At 37.4% G+C, this 15,402-nt stretch overlaps 1 protein-coding gene across 3 annotated transcripts in view; it reads right to left on the reverse strand.

Moving 5' to 3' along the window:
* Nucleotides 1-3,459: 3,459 nt before the first annotated feature.
* PPP6R3 (protein phosphatase 6 regulatory subunit 3) overlaps nt 3,460-15,402 on the reverse strand; it is a 50,461-nt gene continuing 38,518 nt past the window's right edge. For all 3 annotated transcript variants that reach the window (XM_033061739.1, XM_033061740.1, XM_033061738.1), the window contains 8 exons: nt 14,690-14,820; nt 13,943-14,061; nt 12,462-12,615; nt 11,293-11,399; nt 10,181-10,331; nt 7,284-7,301; nt 6,839-6,961; nt 3,460-4,925 (listed from right to left, as the gene is read on the reverse strand). In XM_033061739.1, coding sequence (XP_032917630.1) covers nt 4,874-4,925; nt 6,839-6,961; nt 7,284-7,301; nt 10,181-10,331; nt 11,293-11,399; nt 12,462-12,615; nt 13,943-14,061; nt 14,690-14,820 — 855 coding nt within the window. In that variant the 3' untranslated portion in view covers nt 3,460-4,873. The remainder of the gene's footprint in view (nt 4,926-6,838; nt 6,962-7,283; nt 7,302-10,180; nt 10,332-11,292; nt 11,400-12,461; nt 12,616-13,942; nt 14,062-14,689; nt 14,821-15,402) is intronic.

Consider the following 15,402-nt stretch of genomic DNA (forward strand, 5'->3'; position numbering starts at 1 on the left):
CTACTTTCCAAGTTCAGAGATTTGTCTTTTGAGTAATTCAAACTAGGCAAGCAATGTACTAGCATTAAAAAGAAAAGTGGCACATTTCATCAACCCTTTTATCTTTTCAAGCTACTTGATTCTGAAGGGACTAAAGAGAAACAACAGGGCCCCACAATCCCCTGAATATCTCAGTTCCTTGTTACTACCTTGTCTGTCAATATGCACAAACCTCCATGGCTCACTCCAAAGTAGAGCCCTTCTCATCTGAAAACACATCTCCGAATTTTACTAAAGTAAAACAACCCTTTTAAACGAATACAGTATTAACATATGTTTCTATAAAGGAGGAAAGGTGCTTTGGAGAACTCCCAGCAACAGAAACAAAGTCACTTGAGTTTTCGCAGTCTTAGCTTATCTTTGCAATCTTGCGCCTCTGTCTGACATGAGAAACAGTAGAAGACAGTCAACATTTTTTACCTTTCGTTTGAAAAAATAGCAGAGAGATTTCCCAAACACTTAATTCTGTTTGGTGTAAGAAAAAGCAGATTTTATTTGCAACATCTGCAGTCAGGCTTCAGTTACCTTGCAAAAGAGTCAGACTAGTGCATTACCCAACGTGAAATTGTGACAACCTTATATAATTGGTGCAGATAAGGTGAATAGGAGAACCCTTCCCAGATAAGAAAGATAGAAGTGTGGCACATAGTAGGGTTTAAAAGCAGACCTAACTGATTTGTAACAGGTCCAGGTTCCATTTGAAAAAATTATGTCTATTAGACCCTTGAAAATGAAACACCCATCTACCTAAATATCATCCACATATCACAGTAGTGAGACTACCAGATAAACTTTCCCTGTGCAAATGGGCAAGAATTGTATTTCTTGGGACATGAGCAACAAAATCTACACAATCACAGCTGGGCAAGGTGTAGCTCTCTTACTCTGGGTGGCTGTATGCCAACAGACAATCATGATCTAAATTACAGTCTTCAGAATTATGATTTGAGACACAGAAAACAGAGATCACAGGAAAGCATCCACACCATACACAACTCAAATCCAGAAAGAGGCCCTAGAATCAGAATTACAGAATTTAAGCTATGGTCAGAAAGATACAGGGAATCCCACCTCATTTTGCAAGGTACTTAGTGACTTAGAGAAGACAGAAATACAGATAAAGTTCCCCTCTCCAATCAAAGATACTCAAACACTAAGCCCAGACTCATCTAAAAGAGAAATTCTGAAAGATGCTATCAGCAAAACACAAGGTAAAGTTTGGGTCTCAAAGCTTTAGCTTGTGGCAGCAGAGTAAGAAGTACAGAGATTTCCTTTGGATATCATTAGAAGTGTGACTGCATCCAAGTCATTAACCAAGACTAAACACAGGAAAAATCACAATTTGAAACTAGTAACAGAAGCTCGTCTGAGTAAATAAAAAAAATTCATGAACTGTCCTATCTAAAGGAGACAGAAAAATGCCTCTATCTTTACAATAACAGTATTTTTTATTTTAATTTTATTGCCTTCATCTCCTTCCATGCTGTAACCTTAGAGACTCAATAATGGAGCAGGAAGATGCCAAATCCTTACCTGCTAGCAAATAAGACACAGAAGCTAAAAAACAGACGTTAAAACCTTTACCAAAAAAGGGCATTTTGCTGCCACAGTAACAGCCATTTTCCATCCTGGTTTGGAAAACAATACAGACACTTTCATAATGAAACTCAAAGCACTTATACTACACTGGAGAAAGCACTATTTATTCTGAGACAGAAGTGATTAAGTCTATTAATAGAGCCAGTTATATACAGTAAGTACTTCCTGATATAACTGTATGGGACATATGACAGAAAACAAAATCTCCAAGGAAATTAATGCTTTAAAATTTAAACAGAAAGGTAAGTTTATAACAAATGACAGTAAGAATCTGATTCATCTTCCTCACAAATCTCCTCAATGGATTTCACACAAAGAATGAATATCACAGTAAGTTTCCACAAGAAGTATGCAGATGACAACACAGAACTCACTGCTTTCAAGAGGTAGATACAAGGTTTAATAGGTGCAAAAATGTAGACTTCACTCAAGAGCACGGTCACACGGGATTCCATGTACAACGACATAATGAGATTGATTCCACTAATCTTTTCAGTGACTTAATGGCAATGTTAGGATGATGACTTACGGTTTTACTTAAATGGAACAATCTTGCCATAAAACTAATTCAGGGTTTACACTTAAAAATAATGGTTTCACTGATCAAGAAGGCATGATTCATCCACTCTGCCAGGTGGGAAGAGGCAATGAGCTACTAGAGATAGTACTGGTCTAGCCACTTTCGAAACAGACTCTTGCTTGAGTAAAAATCCTTTACCAGAGAAATCCTGAGGGTTGAATCCACTGCCCATTGACATCAACTGATATCATTATTCCTCAGTTTCAAGTGACTGAGCCTTTGGCCATTTCAAAGAGCACTGTAGAATGCAGCAGTGGACAAGCCTTTCAAAACAAGCTCATTTCATCCTAATTGCTGCTAAAAACACTGTAGGAACTCAAGCCTGTACAAAGGTATTAGATTTCAGTCAATGCTGCAAATGCATTAAAATACCTTTTCATGAAGAAGACTCAAATTCCATTGCATGGAAGTAAAATCTCATTAAACAGGCTGGGTAACAGCCATTCAGGATTCTTGCAGTATGTTCAAACCTCTGTAAGGCTATGTGAGCAGCACGTCAGCAGCAGAGTTGATAAAAGATGGCAAGAGAGGCGTGTTTACACGCACCCATACACCCTCCCCTCCCCAAACACACCTCCAATGCTTTCAAGCTCTGGATTCCTTGTGCAAATAATAGAGTGAGTGGGTAAAACACACCCTACACTTCCTCAAAACAGCGGACTGATATGACAGTTCGTGAACAGAAAGACAAGTACAAGACTGCTGAACTGAAGGCAACAGGGCCCAGATTCAATTTCATCTACTGTGTTCTCTGGTTTTCACAGCTGCAGAACTAGGTAAGTCAACTTTTTAGCAAGGGACAAATAGTTCCACTGGAAAGGACCCAAGTTTTTCTCCTTACAAGCATCAAACTTACACAAACCAACTTGCTGCTTGCCTCTCTTTGGAATTTCCACTTGACTCCAATTCATGGGTCAAAATGAGCAGTTTTGTTTCCAAAGCTGCTTGTTCAGTGACAAGATCAAAGTGACAAGAAGGACAGCTGCCAACCTTAAAGCTAACACACAAAATGGTTTTGGTCAAGCTGATCTGAAAGTAATTCTGAACTGATAAAGAAAACTTAGAAACTGACTGGATTCCATCATTTATAAAGTACAAATAAAAGGGCAACCATAGCTACCAATTCCACTTAAGATATTGTGGTTCTACCCCTCTGTTTTCACACAACTGATCAGCTGGCAAAAACTTCCAAGGACAAGTGTACTGAACCTCGCAGAAAATGCAAAAGAGAAAGCAATAAGGGCAGTGACATACATGTGGGTTTTTTATTTCTGTATGCAATGTAATGTTTAGGCACGTTGTTTGGGACGCCTTCTAAAATAAATCATTGGCCATTGTTTAGAATATCCTTTTGGCTTTAAATACTGGTCAGGAAAACAAATGATGTAAAAATAAATGAATATGACTATTACAGAAACAAAAATGGTTTTGCGTCTAAAAGTGCAGGAGTATTTTAACCCTTTCACCAGACAATGTGGCAATATACAGTATATTGCTTCTGTTTGTTTGAGAAGGCTGTTGGAATTTTACACTGACATAGAAAATTATAAATTACACAGAATTAGTTTCCATAATCACTATATATATACACAAACCAGCTGTGAAAAAACTGGTTTAGAACATACAAATGAAAGCCTCACACAGATCAGTACAGTGAAATTACCAATTAACATGCTCTGCTGCCAAAATTTGTATTAAAAACACTATTTACTTTTAAAATGCAGGTACTGTAAATTACATTAGCAGCATGAGCATTTCTTTTACTTGACTTGTCTAAAAGGATTATAGCGTTTTAAATACGCAGATTGTTCTGAAATGTTCCATTGTATAATGCTTGGTATTAAACTAAATCCTGGTGAACTGTTTAAAGGCAGGTGAACCACTTAAACACAAGCCATGTGCACTCCAAATATTCTAGTGTTTCACCTGGAAGGTATTGTTTCAAGCAAACTAGACTTAACAGAACATATGGCTTTACAGTAACATCAATTTGTCAACTAAGCTGTTGCAATAAATACTTAAAATCTCTACCAATAGACTTACATTTTTTGATCTGTTTTGAACAATACAGAAAACAATTACCAATTAAAAAACCTGTTGTAAAATGTTGAACACCAAAAAATTCTTATTTAAATCACTTTTGTAAGCTAAACCAACCAAAATAACATTTATAGGGCATTTCAGTTTCAGAAAAAACATGAATTTTCTTTTTCTTTTTTACAAGGTGAAAAATGTAAGAAAACTCCTAAATACTTTGGTCACACTAATCGTCAAATAGTTATGTCTCAAATACATTAGATTTTTGTATTCACTTTTTTATAAAACTATTCTTACAGCCATTTTAACTATAGTAACACTACTGTCATCATTACATGGGTAGCAGGATCTTATTTCACAGGCCCCCCGTTATTTAGAACAATACAATATAAACATACGCAAAAATTATTGGTATTTCTCAATGTGCAATATTTTTACACTTATGAATTTCTGTACAATGTCTTAAAATCTAGAATATAAATGTTGCTGGTCCTGATTCCTTGCGAAATTAGTGCAGCAGTGACTGGCTTCAACAGGGTCTAGATGATATCCTCAAGAAACACTCAAACACCTGGACATCAGTTCTTTCTCTTCAGCCAAGGTAGTAGACATCACATATCATACAGGGCCATTAACAGATGCCTCTCCTAAATGGGTGTGTTGATCAGTCCTAAGAGGCCAAAAAAAGAGATGTAAGTACACAAGAAAGATTCAAAGAAAATTCAGGTAGGTGCAATAAAAACCAAACCAAAAACCAACAACCCCAGAACCTGTGTAGGAAGGAAACGTGCTAATTACATGCTCATCCCAATTATCTTCTGCAGTCCAGCATTTCTGGAGTCCTTATTTCCTCATTAAGCACAGCACTCAGTTAACTGAGCACGCCATCGAAGAATGTGTGGTCTTCATTAACTGAGATAAGTGATCTCTAGAGATGTTGTATCTCAGAGAATTACTAATAAAGAGCACGCTTCTGATACTTATCCAAAACGTCATACCAGGAGAATTTAAGGTTGCACTGGAAAGCCAGCAGCTAAGACACAACAGGAAAAACAACAGTGTCTTGAAAAATTGCTTGAGTCATTCATCTAATCTACAAAGAGCCTTTCACAAATACTTTGAATGTCAGTCCACTAGGATGAAATGTTTGCAAAGTATGGAGGAAAATGGAGAGCAAACCTACAAAAGTGACAACAGTAACAGTATATACATTTCTCAAAAAAAGTTTAGTGTAAGCATGGGCTCAATTGCTCTGGACTGGCACAAAGAGATCAAACCAGTGCATGAAGACATTAAAAATATGCAAGCAACAGAGGCAAAAAACCCCTCAACTTTGATTCAGTGCAAGTTTATGGAATACATCTGAAGATTCTCTAAAAGAATGCAAACACTGCTTGAAACTACAGATGAGGAGAGTTACCTGTAACTCCTGTTCTCTGATGGTGGACATCACAGAGAAGCCACTCTGGGGTCCGTGCTCTACATGCACATGACCAGCAGGAGCCCCCTAGCTAAGTCTTTGGTTGCTAAGCTCTAAAAACACTTTTTAAAAAACATACGTAAACATTAGAGAAGAGACAGCACTAGACAAAAGCAAACACTTTTTAGAAAACCTAGAAGGCATGAAACAAATGTTGCATGGACAGGAAGTGTGACAGTCTGCATAACCATCACTCATTTATTAACTGGAAAAAAGTCCATGATAGAACACGGCTCCTAGCAAAGATTACTCCTGCTAGCTGCCAGCCAGAGACCTACCTAGGGGACTCCTCCCACTAGTCATACATACATGGAGCCCCAAAAGCACCATTAGGTTTATCTTGGTATTTATCCTGTGCTTATGAGGATCTACTGCAACAGCCACCTTTAGAGAAAGTTCTGAGCTTTGCTGAAGCCAGCAGGAGCTGGTGGATGGAGTTTCTGAGATTTCCCACAACCTAAAGGCGATCTAGCAAACTGCTATGTCTGAGAACCCTCTGTTGGTTCAGACAAGCATCTTCACTCTAAAGTTGGTCACCTAGTACCCAAGGACATTTTCCCTACAATTTAATGCTTAGCAGCATTAAAAAAATATTGATAAAGACAGCATCTCTAGGAGACACTGTGAAAGAGTTTTTGGGTTTCCCAGTAAGTAAACAGGGCTGTTTTTTCTGGTTAGAATCCCCTTCTTGATCAAGTTTGAGATTTATGCAGAGCAGGAAGTTAGAAGAAAGGAACCAGTTAAATATTGGCTCATAAACAAGTCTTAAAAACCAGAATCTAAATTTGTCAAACATGCTTCCATCTTTCTGGTCTATCTATAGTATAATCAGAACATGCAATAGTTCTGTACATCAATTCATTATTCTTAGTAACATTATCACAAAACAGGATGGGGATATTTACAACTTCCTGCAAGAAAAATACACCTTTGATGACTCAAGAGTCTTAGAATCAACTGAAAATTCAACCTGCAAGAATTCAACAAAATGAAAGCAAGCACATTTTTAGACAGAGCTGAATTCAATCTCTTTAGATCAATTTTATTAGAAAAGCATACAAACTGCTATTTAGAGAATTGAAAGCATCCTTAAATGCAGTTACCTCTGTTCTGGACTGCTGTTAGTAGGCTGAAGACCTGAAGGGACCTCTTCTGCAACCTCTGTATTCTCTTCTACTACATATTTACAAGAAGGATCCTGCGAGGTAGTCAATTTTCCTTCCTCACTTAAAAAAACAAAACAAAAGCAAGAAGTTATTTAATGTATTTAACTTTGAGGTTCATTTATAGGGAATTTCAGGCAACAGGAGAAAACTGAGACGGGTCCATACTTGACATGCAAATGGATTTTAAGTTATGATTGCAACATGAAGATCAAGCACATGGCTCTAGACTTCACAAACACCTAATGATGCACTGGTGTTTACATTCCATTAAAACTTGATAAAAGGGCAGGAAACACAATGATTGCAAATAAGATCAGAAAGGAAAAAAGGAATGTATGTGATGCCTGAAGTGGTAACAACCATGGTCCTTTACTATACATACCGATAGGATTTCAACACTCTGAAGCCAGAAGTATGCAAAAATGGAAGAAAGTATAAAAGAAATTCAAGAATTTCCCTCAGAAACCAGCATCAATAAAGTCTGTCCATGAAACATACCAGTAAAATCATTAACTCATCACTATCTTGCATAATAAACTTCCTAGTAACTCCACAGTGAATACTATGTATGATTTATGGGGTACAAAGACTGCAGCCCAATCTACCTCACAAACTTCCTCTTATAGACAAAAACAAAGTTCAGTGAAAAAGCTGTACACTCACACTATGTAAGACAGTACCATATAACCAGGAAGCCTCAAAAGTCATTAGCAAACAAATCTGGTTTGTCTCTAAACCCAAACTTTTCTGCCTCTCTATTCCACCCTTTTCCACCTCAACCACACCATTATGAGCAAACTAGAATACAAATTTGAGCATATATACCTGCAAGAGATAATTATAAAGTAGCTCTGAAGTAGACAAACATCAATCTTATACCTCTGTGGCAACAAATCTATTTATTCAAGAAGTGCCAATCTCCTCTGCTGGTTTTCTTCCTATTCTCACAGTTCTCCTTTCCATGGATCCTTTAAATTTCAATGAATCCTTCTCTTTTCTCCTTCTATCCTGCAGAGCCTGCAAAAATACTGTCTTTTGCATTGCAATCTCTCATCAAGTTTTCCCCATCTAATCTCCCCATCTTATTTGCCTTGATACTCTTTGCATTCCTTCCAAATTAAAATGCTTGTCACCATCACCATCGAGAGTGATGCCCTAGGGTTTTTTTTATTTTTGAAAGAGGCAGTCTCTGCTAGCGTTCTTCCTACTTGCTCTCCACTCTGAACTACATTCAGAAATCACATTTTTGCCCTTTGCAGCTTTCCACAAATTACTGTGCTTATAAATCCCCTCAGCATTGACTTCAACACCATCGATTTTCTATTGATAGAAACCTAGACAAAGCTCATCTGAAGCATCCACTTTGAAAGGAAAACAGGCCAGAGTTGGACTTCCCCTCACTATTCTAACTGTCCCTTAATTTGGACCTTTTCCCAGCAAGTTAGTTAAAAAAAATGCCACTTGAGCATTGAATCACAATGAAGCTGCACGTGTCTATCAGAGTAGAACAGGTTCCACATTTAAGACTTCATGTTTGAGCCCCTTGTATGTTTCTTTAACATCTCCCTTACAAATCAAGATCCCAGAGCTCCCATTACTAGAAGTTTTCAATGTGCAATCAGACAGAGTGCCTGGTAATCTCATCAGGACTCCCTTTCCCATAAAAGACTGGAACAGAAACTTTTAAGGTCCCTTCTGACTGGAGCAATTCTATGATATTGTCTCCCTTTGCACCTCTCTGTCCTTTCAACTACAGTTCCAGCAGGTACTTCCATGAATGTAAGCAGGAACTGTCACCAGATGCTGCCTCCCCAGTTTTTGCACCAGTATCACAAGTCACACAACTTGAAAGTGGATGTGAGCTAAACTAGTTTAAGGAGAAGTTTAAAGACACTATGGATGACTTGTAAGCATCTAAGAGTAAAGACTATATAAAAGCACTGTGCAAAAGACAGAACAAACTGGGAAGCAGACACATCATTTACTGAATCAGCAATACACTATGGATGGCTTCACGTGACATCGATCTGCACGGAGTCCCAACACTTCTCTAAAGTGCTGTGGTTCATTCCTCTATCAATGCCATTTGATTTAGAAGCACTGTGCAGTCACAGATTTTCTCTCCTCTGTGCTGAAAAACCATCAGAAGTTAAGAATACCCAGATAATCAAAAGGATGGAAACAAGAGTGATGGAAAACTTGGTTTGGTTTGCAAGGTCTATTCATTTTGGATGGTTCCAGAATTATCTCCTACCATTAATAAAGCAAATTAATTTATACAACAGGCAATGTAAGCAGTAGCACTGGAAAAGTTTCTTATACCGGAATCGACTAGGGGTTGTTTTTTTGAAGCAACTTCCAAGACATACTGACAATTTCATTTTGGTATTTAAAGCTAGAATAGGGACAGATAGTAGAAAGTTATTCTAAAAGAACGAGAAGAGGGTTGCATGTCAAAATGCTCTAGCAGTTTGTTCCAATTTGTCAACATCAGGGTGAAGGCAGGACACATCAGCTTCAATAACGACAAGATTTTTGCATGTTATATTTTTTGTAGCCTGTTTCCCTACATAAATATTTGACACTAAATAAAAAACACTTGATCATTAAATCTGAGATCACAATATCTTAATAGACAGGATGGATTAGACAACACTGAAATGTGCTTTATTCTCATAAAAGGATCACAGTGTTGATACACATATAATATACAATTTGACCACGTTGTAAGAGACTTATTCCTGAATCTTTGTATCAGAAGATAGCAAAATTTAAAGTTGTTATTCTAGAATTCCACGTGCCACCTGTAGTCCAGAACAGATTTTACACCATCATGCATACCACCAGCAGTGATCACCCCAAGTGTCTGCTGAGCTACACCCAAAAGCAGTGCCTGGCTGACCTCCAACTTCTGTCTTTTATCCTCCTGGATGGAAAGAATGAAATTCCAATCCAAATCTTAGAATTCGGTGCAAAATTTTAAAAGCTTAGTTTTGATGTGCAATGCTAGAAGAACCATACATGAAAAATGCAAAATAATGTGCATCAAGGACAAAAGTAGTCTTCTGCTAATAACTTTCTACTGAAACTAAGGCTTGATGAGTAAAGTCACATATTACAGTAACAAACTGGGAGTCAAATTTCAAAACAAATACTTTGAAAGGTTTCTAGTCAAAGCCTCGGGAATTATCATTTAAAAAGAACTCTCTCTGATTATACAGTGTTCCATCAACAGTGTTCTATTTACACAGTGGAAAGACAGTAAATAGGCATTCTCACCTTTTGAAAACGGCAGTTTCAGTTTTAGCATCTACAGTTAGGCTCAATGTCTCCTTCATGCTGCCATTCATGACTGTCTCTGTTACCTTGTCTGTGTTTTCCACATCATCCTCTCCATCTGAGCTGGCATCCATAGCAACACTTGCTGGGGCTGCAAGTAGATATAGAAGCAATTTAGTACTTGGCTGGTCATGTTTCTACGTTTATTTCTATGGCATCGATATGGTATGTCTATGTTTCTGCAAGCACAGAAACCAATACATCAAGAACAGTATTTCTGCAGTTTTGCACACTTTTTGAATTCTTCCTTACAGAGAATGTCACCTTTCTGCAAGTGCCACATAGAGAGTATGAATATTACTTACATATGGCTTAAGAAAAAGTCAAGGTCTGTAGCTTTTTAAATTTTAACTGACAATGATTACTGCAACAGATTTGCCTAAAGAAGATCTTAGTAGGATTATGGTGACAAATTATTTTTCTCTACAGTCAAATTCATGACAAGTCTACACAGTAAAAATTTGACTCTAATATTCCAAGTACTGGCAAATCTTTGAGAAGTCCAATCTGCCTGGACTTCTCACATGCACTTCTTGCTCTCTCTGGTAGTAACAGACACAAAAAAAATCATTAAAATATTTTTATCCTTTTAACCAGCTCATACATGTAGAACAAACAATTAGGGCATGCATTGTAAAGGTGGCTTAGAAAGGCATGAGCAGGGAGGAGAAATTTGAACACACTGAGGCCACTGGCTTATTACCACACAGGACAACAGTGGAGGCTACCATTCTTTTTGGGCATCAGCTCAGCTAAATGCTGACACAAGTGTGAAGACTCTCTAACAGAACAAACTTTGCTTCTTTGTAATGCTTTTCTGTTCACAATGTGCAGACTTTTTAAAGGTATCAGTAACACTGGCTCTTGTTTCAAATTGGAAACTATTTTAAGTAGTTTATATATTCTTTGAAAATACGTTTAATACCTGTAAGAACAGCAGCAGAGACAGAGAAGAGTCTCTGGAAACCTAAAATTTTAAATTTCAGGGAGATTTTTCTTACACACGACTCTTACAATCAAGCCACTTGCATTTGGGAATGCAGTTTACTTACTCTCTAGCTGTGTTGTAAGAGTAGTTGCATTTGCACTCAAGGGATCACCTGGATCTGTGTTTGTTTCCATTTCCACAGGAGAATTACTTCTTAAGGAGTCTTTTGAGCTTCAAGTAGAATAAAAAAAAACTTTAGAAACATTTCTGAATAGCAAAATGAAGTGTTCTTAAACAGTATTAGTTCTCACTGAAAGTTGCAAGGCCTAGAACTATACTGAAACTGAATTACAGCAAGTTTGCTTCTAGGAGTGCTGGAAAGCCATGCTAAATAGAAATTTAGTAATGCAAAATGCACCAGAACTGAGGGTGTTTGATGGTCATTTTATTTTCACTTGATTTTGTTACCTTACAAGTACTAGTGGACATGTCCCTAGTAACTAAGGCATACAGGTATCAGCAGCTCCTTGCAGCGTTTCCGAACATTTTTAACTGTTCTGTTAAATGCGTTTTTCCAACTTGACTGCACTGGCAGTCTCAATAGAGAGCTATCATGAACCACTACAAAAGTGATTTCATTACTTGATTTTATATATTGTACAGAATTTTTCATTCTAAAGGAACTCAGATGACAAGATTTGGCCACTTGAAAAACATCTCACCATTTACAGAATGTCTTTTCTATCCAGTAATGTGGCAACTCCAAGTCTTCATTTTCTAGGCCCTTAATTTGGTTATCAATTTACCTGCCTCAATCATGAAACAACACTGTTTTATGTTGGAAAAAATCATACTTTTATATCTGAGTTGTTTTAATGCCCAGACAGAAAGTGAAAAACCAAATGTATAAAAGCAAAGTCTTCCACTATGAGAAGGAATTAGATCCTGACTGTCAATATTTGGCAGCTCAAAATTTACACTTATTTGATTAGGTATATACACAAGACTTCAGCAGAGTGTAGAGTTCAATTCAAAAAAAGAACAGCATTATCTTTGGATGTTCTCAAAATAATGCAGAACTACTCAATCTAATTATCACAACTGCATAACAATACAAAATTTAAAAAACCCAAAACACTACTGCCTACCCATCCCTGAAAGGGACATCACAGACACATGCTGTGTGAACACATGGTGCTCTTCAGACCCTTTACATACACCAGCAACACAGGCTTGTGTAGAGATGGACACCCCAACAAAACCAAACTCACCCTGAGTAACTGATATTCTTACCTCAAAGAGGATGGGAAGTCAGAAAAGGAAGCCCAGCCAGTTTCTTTAGCTGGCACAGGTGCTTCAGTACTCCACACAGCAGAGCCAACAGAATCCAGACTGGCACCATGTGCAGTCTCCATAGGTACATCAAAGTTTGCTGACCAGTTAGGTGCTGAAAAAAATATCATAAAGCTCATTAGGAACAAATTTCTGTAAAGAATGTGAGTGCACATATGCCTAACGCACTGATTCTCTCTATGTACATTCCATAAAGAGAAGCAAGATTCATAACTAGACTTGAAAGCACATGCAGAAAAACTCTGTACTTCCTGTTAAAAAATGAATGTATTCCCTAAAAGGAAAATTCTGCTAGTAAGGTAGAATTTTAAGATCAGTAATTCAGAGTACTCCGCCAAAAAAAAAAGTTTATCTGAAGAACAAAACTAATAAAACATATTTAATCACAAGTACAATCCCATCTTATCCTTTAAATTAACCTCAATATTTGCTATTATTTTTCAAACTAATTTCTATAATAATAACAATTGTAAGAGTTTTCATCCTTTTTTCCAAGTAATTTCTCATGCACTAACACCACTGCCAAGTTTCAGAAAAGTTTAAGGTTTTTTACAACTTAAAATATTTATTCATATTTTAAATTTGGGAGCAACTGTGAAGAGCATCTAATTTAGGATAGGTCAATTCAAAATACTTCACCTACCCAAGGGAAACATGTTTTTCTTTAACACTTACATACAAAAAAACAGGCTGAAAAGGAAGCTCTGACTAGCAATTAGAAATTCCAACCCAGGCAGATATGGGAGGAGACCCACATGGATCAAAACTTGTTTGACACACAGATGCCAACGACACCAATCTGACAAAAAGAAAAGAAAACCCTTAACTTTTCCTTCTAATGTAATTCCTTACAGTCTAGATAAACACAGGGTTTTTGCCTACAGATATTGCCAGTTTAACAAAAGCCAGTTTAGTCCTGACTTGAATGTGAAAACTTTTCAACTTATTACACCAGTTTAAATTCCATGTAAGAGTCTCCTGATGTGTATCTTTCATTCACATTTGAAACTAGAACAATGCAAATTCACTTAGGTTCTGTAGGAAGTCTCTTAAAAGAGCATTGTTGGACAAGAAGCTGGTCTGAAAGGCTTCCAGTAAAAATACCATCTTTTGGGTTTGGATAGTAGCATATTAAGTTTTTGTAGGCACTAAATATTTGTAAATGAGTATTTAATCCTCCTCTATCTGACCACTCCTTTTTTAACTGCTGAAGAGTAGAAACATAAATTTTAGAGAGAGTAAGTAATTTAAGACATGTAAGGAATTCAAATTTCCCAATACATGCATGCTCTGCAGCAAGTGGGAAAGACTACTTTAAGACAGTTGGAATAAAACCAGTCAACATGCAAACTCCTATAAAATCAGGTTGCTGGATCTAACAATTTCCTACACCCAAAGCAGCAGGGAAAAAAGCTACGTACGTTCATTCAAGTCTACTTCCATTTTGTCCTCTGTATTGGTGTGGGATTCGAACAAGTCTTGTTTAGTTCCATCCTCTTCTTCAGAATCTGTACTTTCTTCACTGTCTGTACTGCCCGAACTGCAAATACAAAGAGAGAGTTTACATTCTGTTTTTAGTATAACACCCTGGGCACAATGAACTATTGCAGAGTTTCAGGCTAGAGAGAATTACAATTATTTCTTGACAGATTACCTGAGGTATAATTTTTAGCTCTTAGTATTCCCCTCATTTCTCTCCCAAAGAAACAAAGTTTAAGATTTTTCACTTGATCACACGAAGAGGCTTTCAGTAGATACTGAGGGAGCCTGAACAGCCCTGAGTTGGGGAGACTATATGCTCCTTCCCCTCAATGCCTTTTCCTTTGTCCACAGCCATACTGGTACTGTAGTGAGGACAGTAAGGTCTAATAGAGGTGTGGAGCTGGGCTGCCTTGTCCAAAGCAAAGACAGCTGGGCCAGTTTAAAGACAGAAGGAAAGAAGACACAGCAGGAAAAAAAACCAACAAGCTATGAAAGCCAAAGTGCATCTTCTGCTAATTATGGCTGGAAAACGAAGCACCAGAGCCACATGTCCACTCATTTGTCCACAGAATGGAAATACCTAGTTATGCTGGACAGCCTGTACTAACAGACAGACTGAACTAGAGGACAGGCGCATTACTGCAGGCTCACTACACTGCTATTTGGATGAGAAACACCCTTCTCACCTGGAACGCCTCTGGGACTCTGGTGCAAATGCAATATGTTTTTCTTCCCAAATGTCTTCTTCATCAGAGCCACCATCATCAAACTGCTGTATTCGCTCCTTACAGCAAGCCTCAAACAAGGCTATATTGCCCTAAATACAGCAAAAGAATAAAATCCACATTACATTGGTAAACATCTTGAAAATACATGACTATTCTAAAGAGAATCTTAAGCATTTCTCTAAAAGCAGCAGAAAACCAAAACGTCTTAATTTAAAGTTTGTCAAGAAAATATGCAATGTTGTTTGTTTTACTTGGCTAACAAGCTGAATGGACCAAAGAACACTTAGGACCTTCCATCATGTTTAAAAATGGGATGTGGGAGTGACCCCAAAGAGCTTTCAGACAACCAGAGCACAAAGTACTCCAACTTTATTTTTTGTAGTGGAGGGTTATTTCAGCTCAACCAACAAATAATATCAAGGTTCAGAGACTGTCATTACTTTGTGGCACTACAATCTCACTGAAGACTTAAATAGCTTCTAATCATAGAACACAAGTGTGCAGCATGCACAAATCAGATCTAAGACCAATCTTAAACCCAGCTTCACAGATTAGAAGCAATTCTGCTTAATATTTATTAAAAGCAGAATAACAGTGTCTTCCAATTATGATAAGGGAATAAGGTAGGGTAATTATTTTCCAGCGATTTCCACATAAAATGAGTAAATATA

This window comes from Catharus ustulatus, chromosome 6, assembly GCF_009819885.2.
Source record: "Catharus ustulatus isolate bCatUst1 chromosome 6, bCatUst1.pri.v2, whole genome shotgun sequence".
NCBI lineage: Eukaryota > Metazoa > Chordata > Aves > Passeriformes > Turdidae > Catharus > Catharus ustulatus.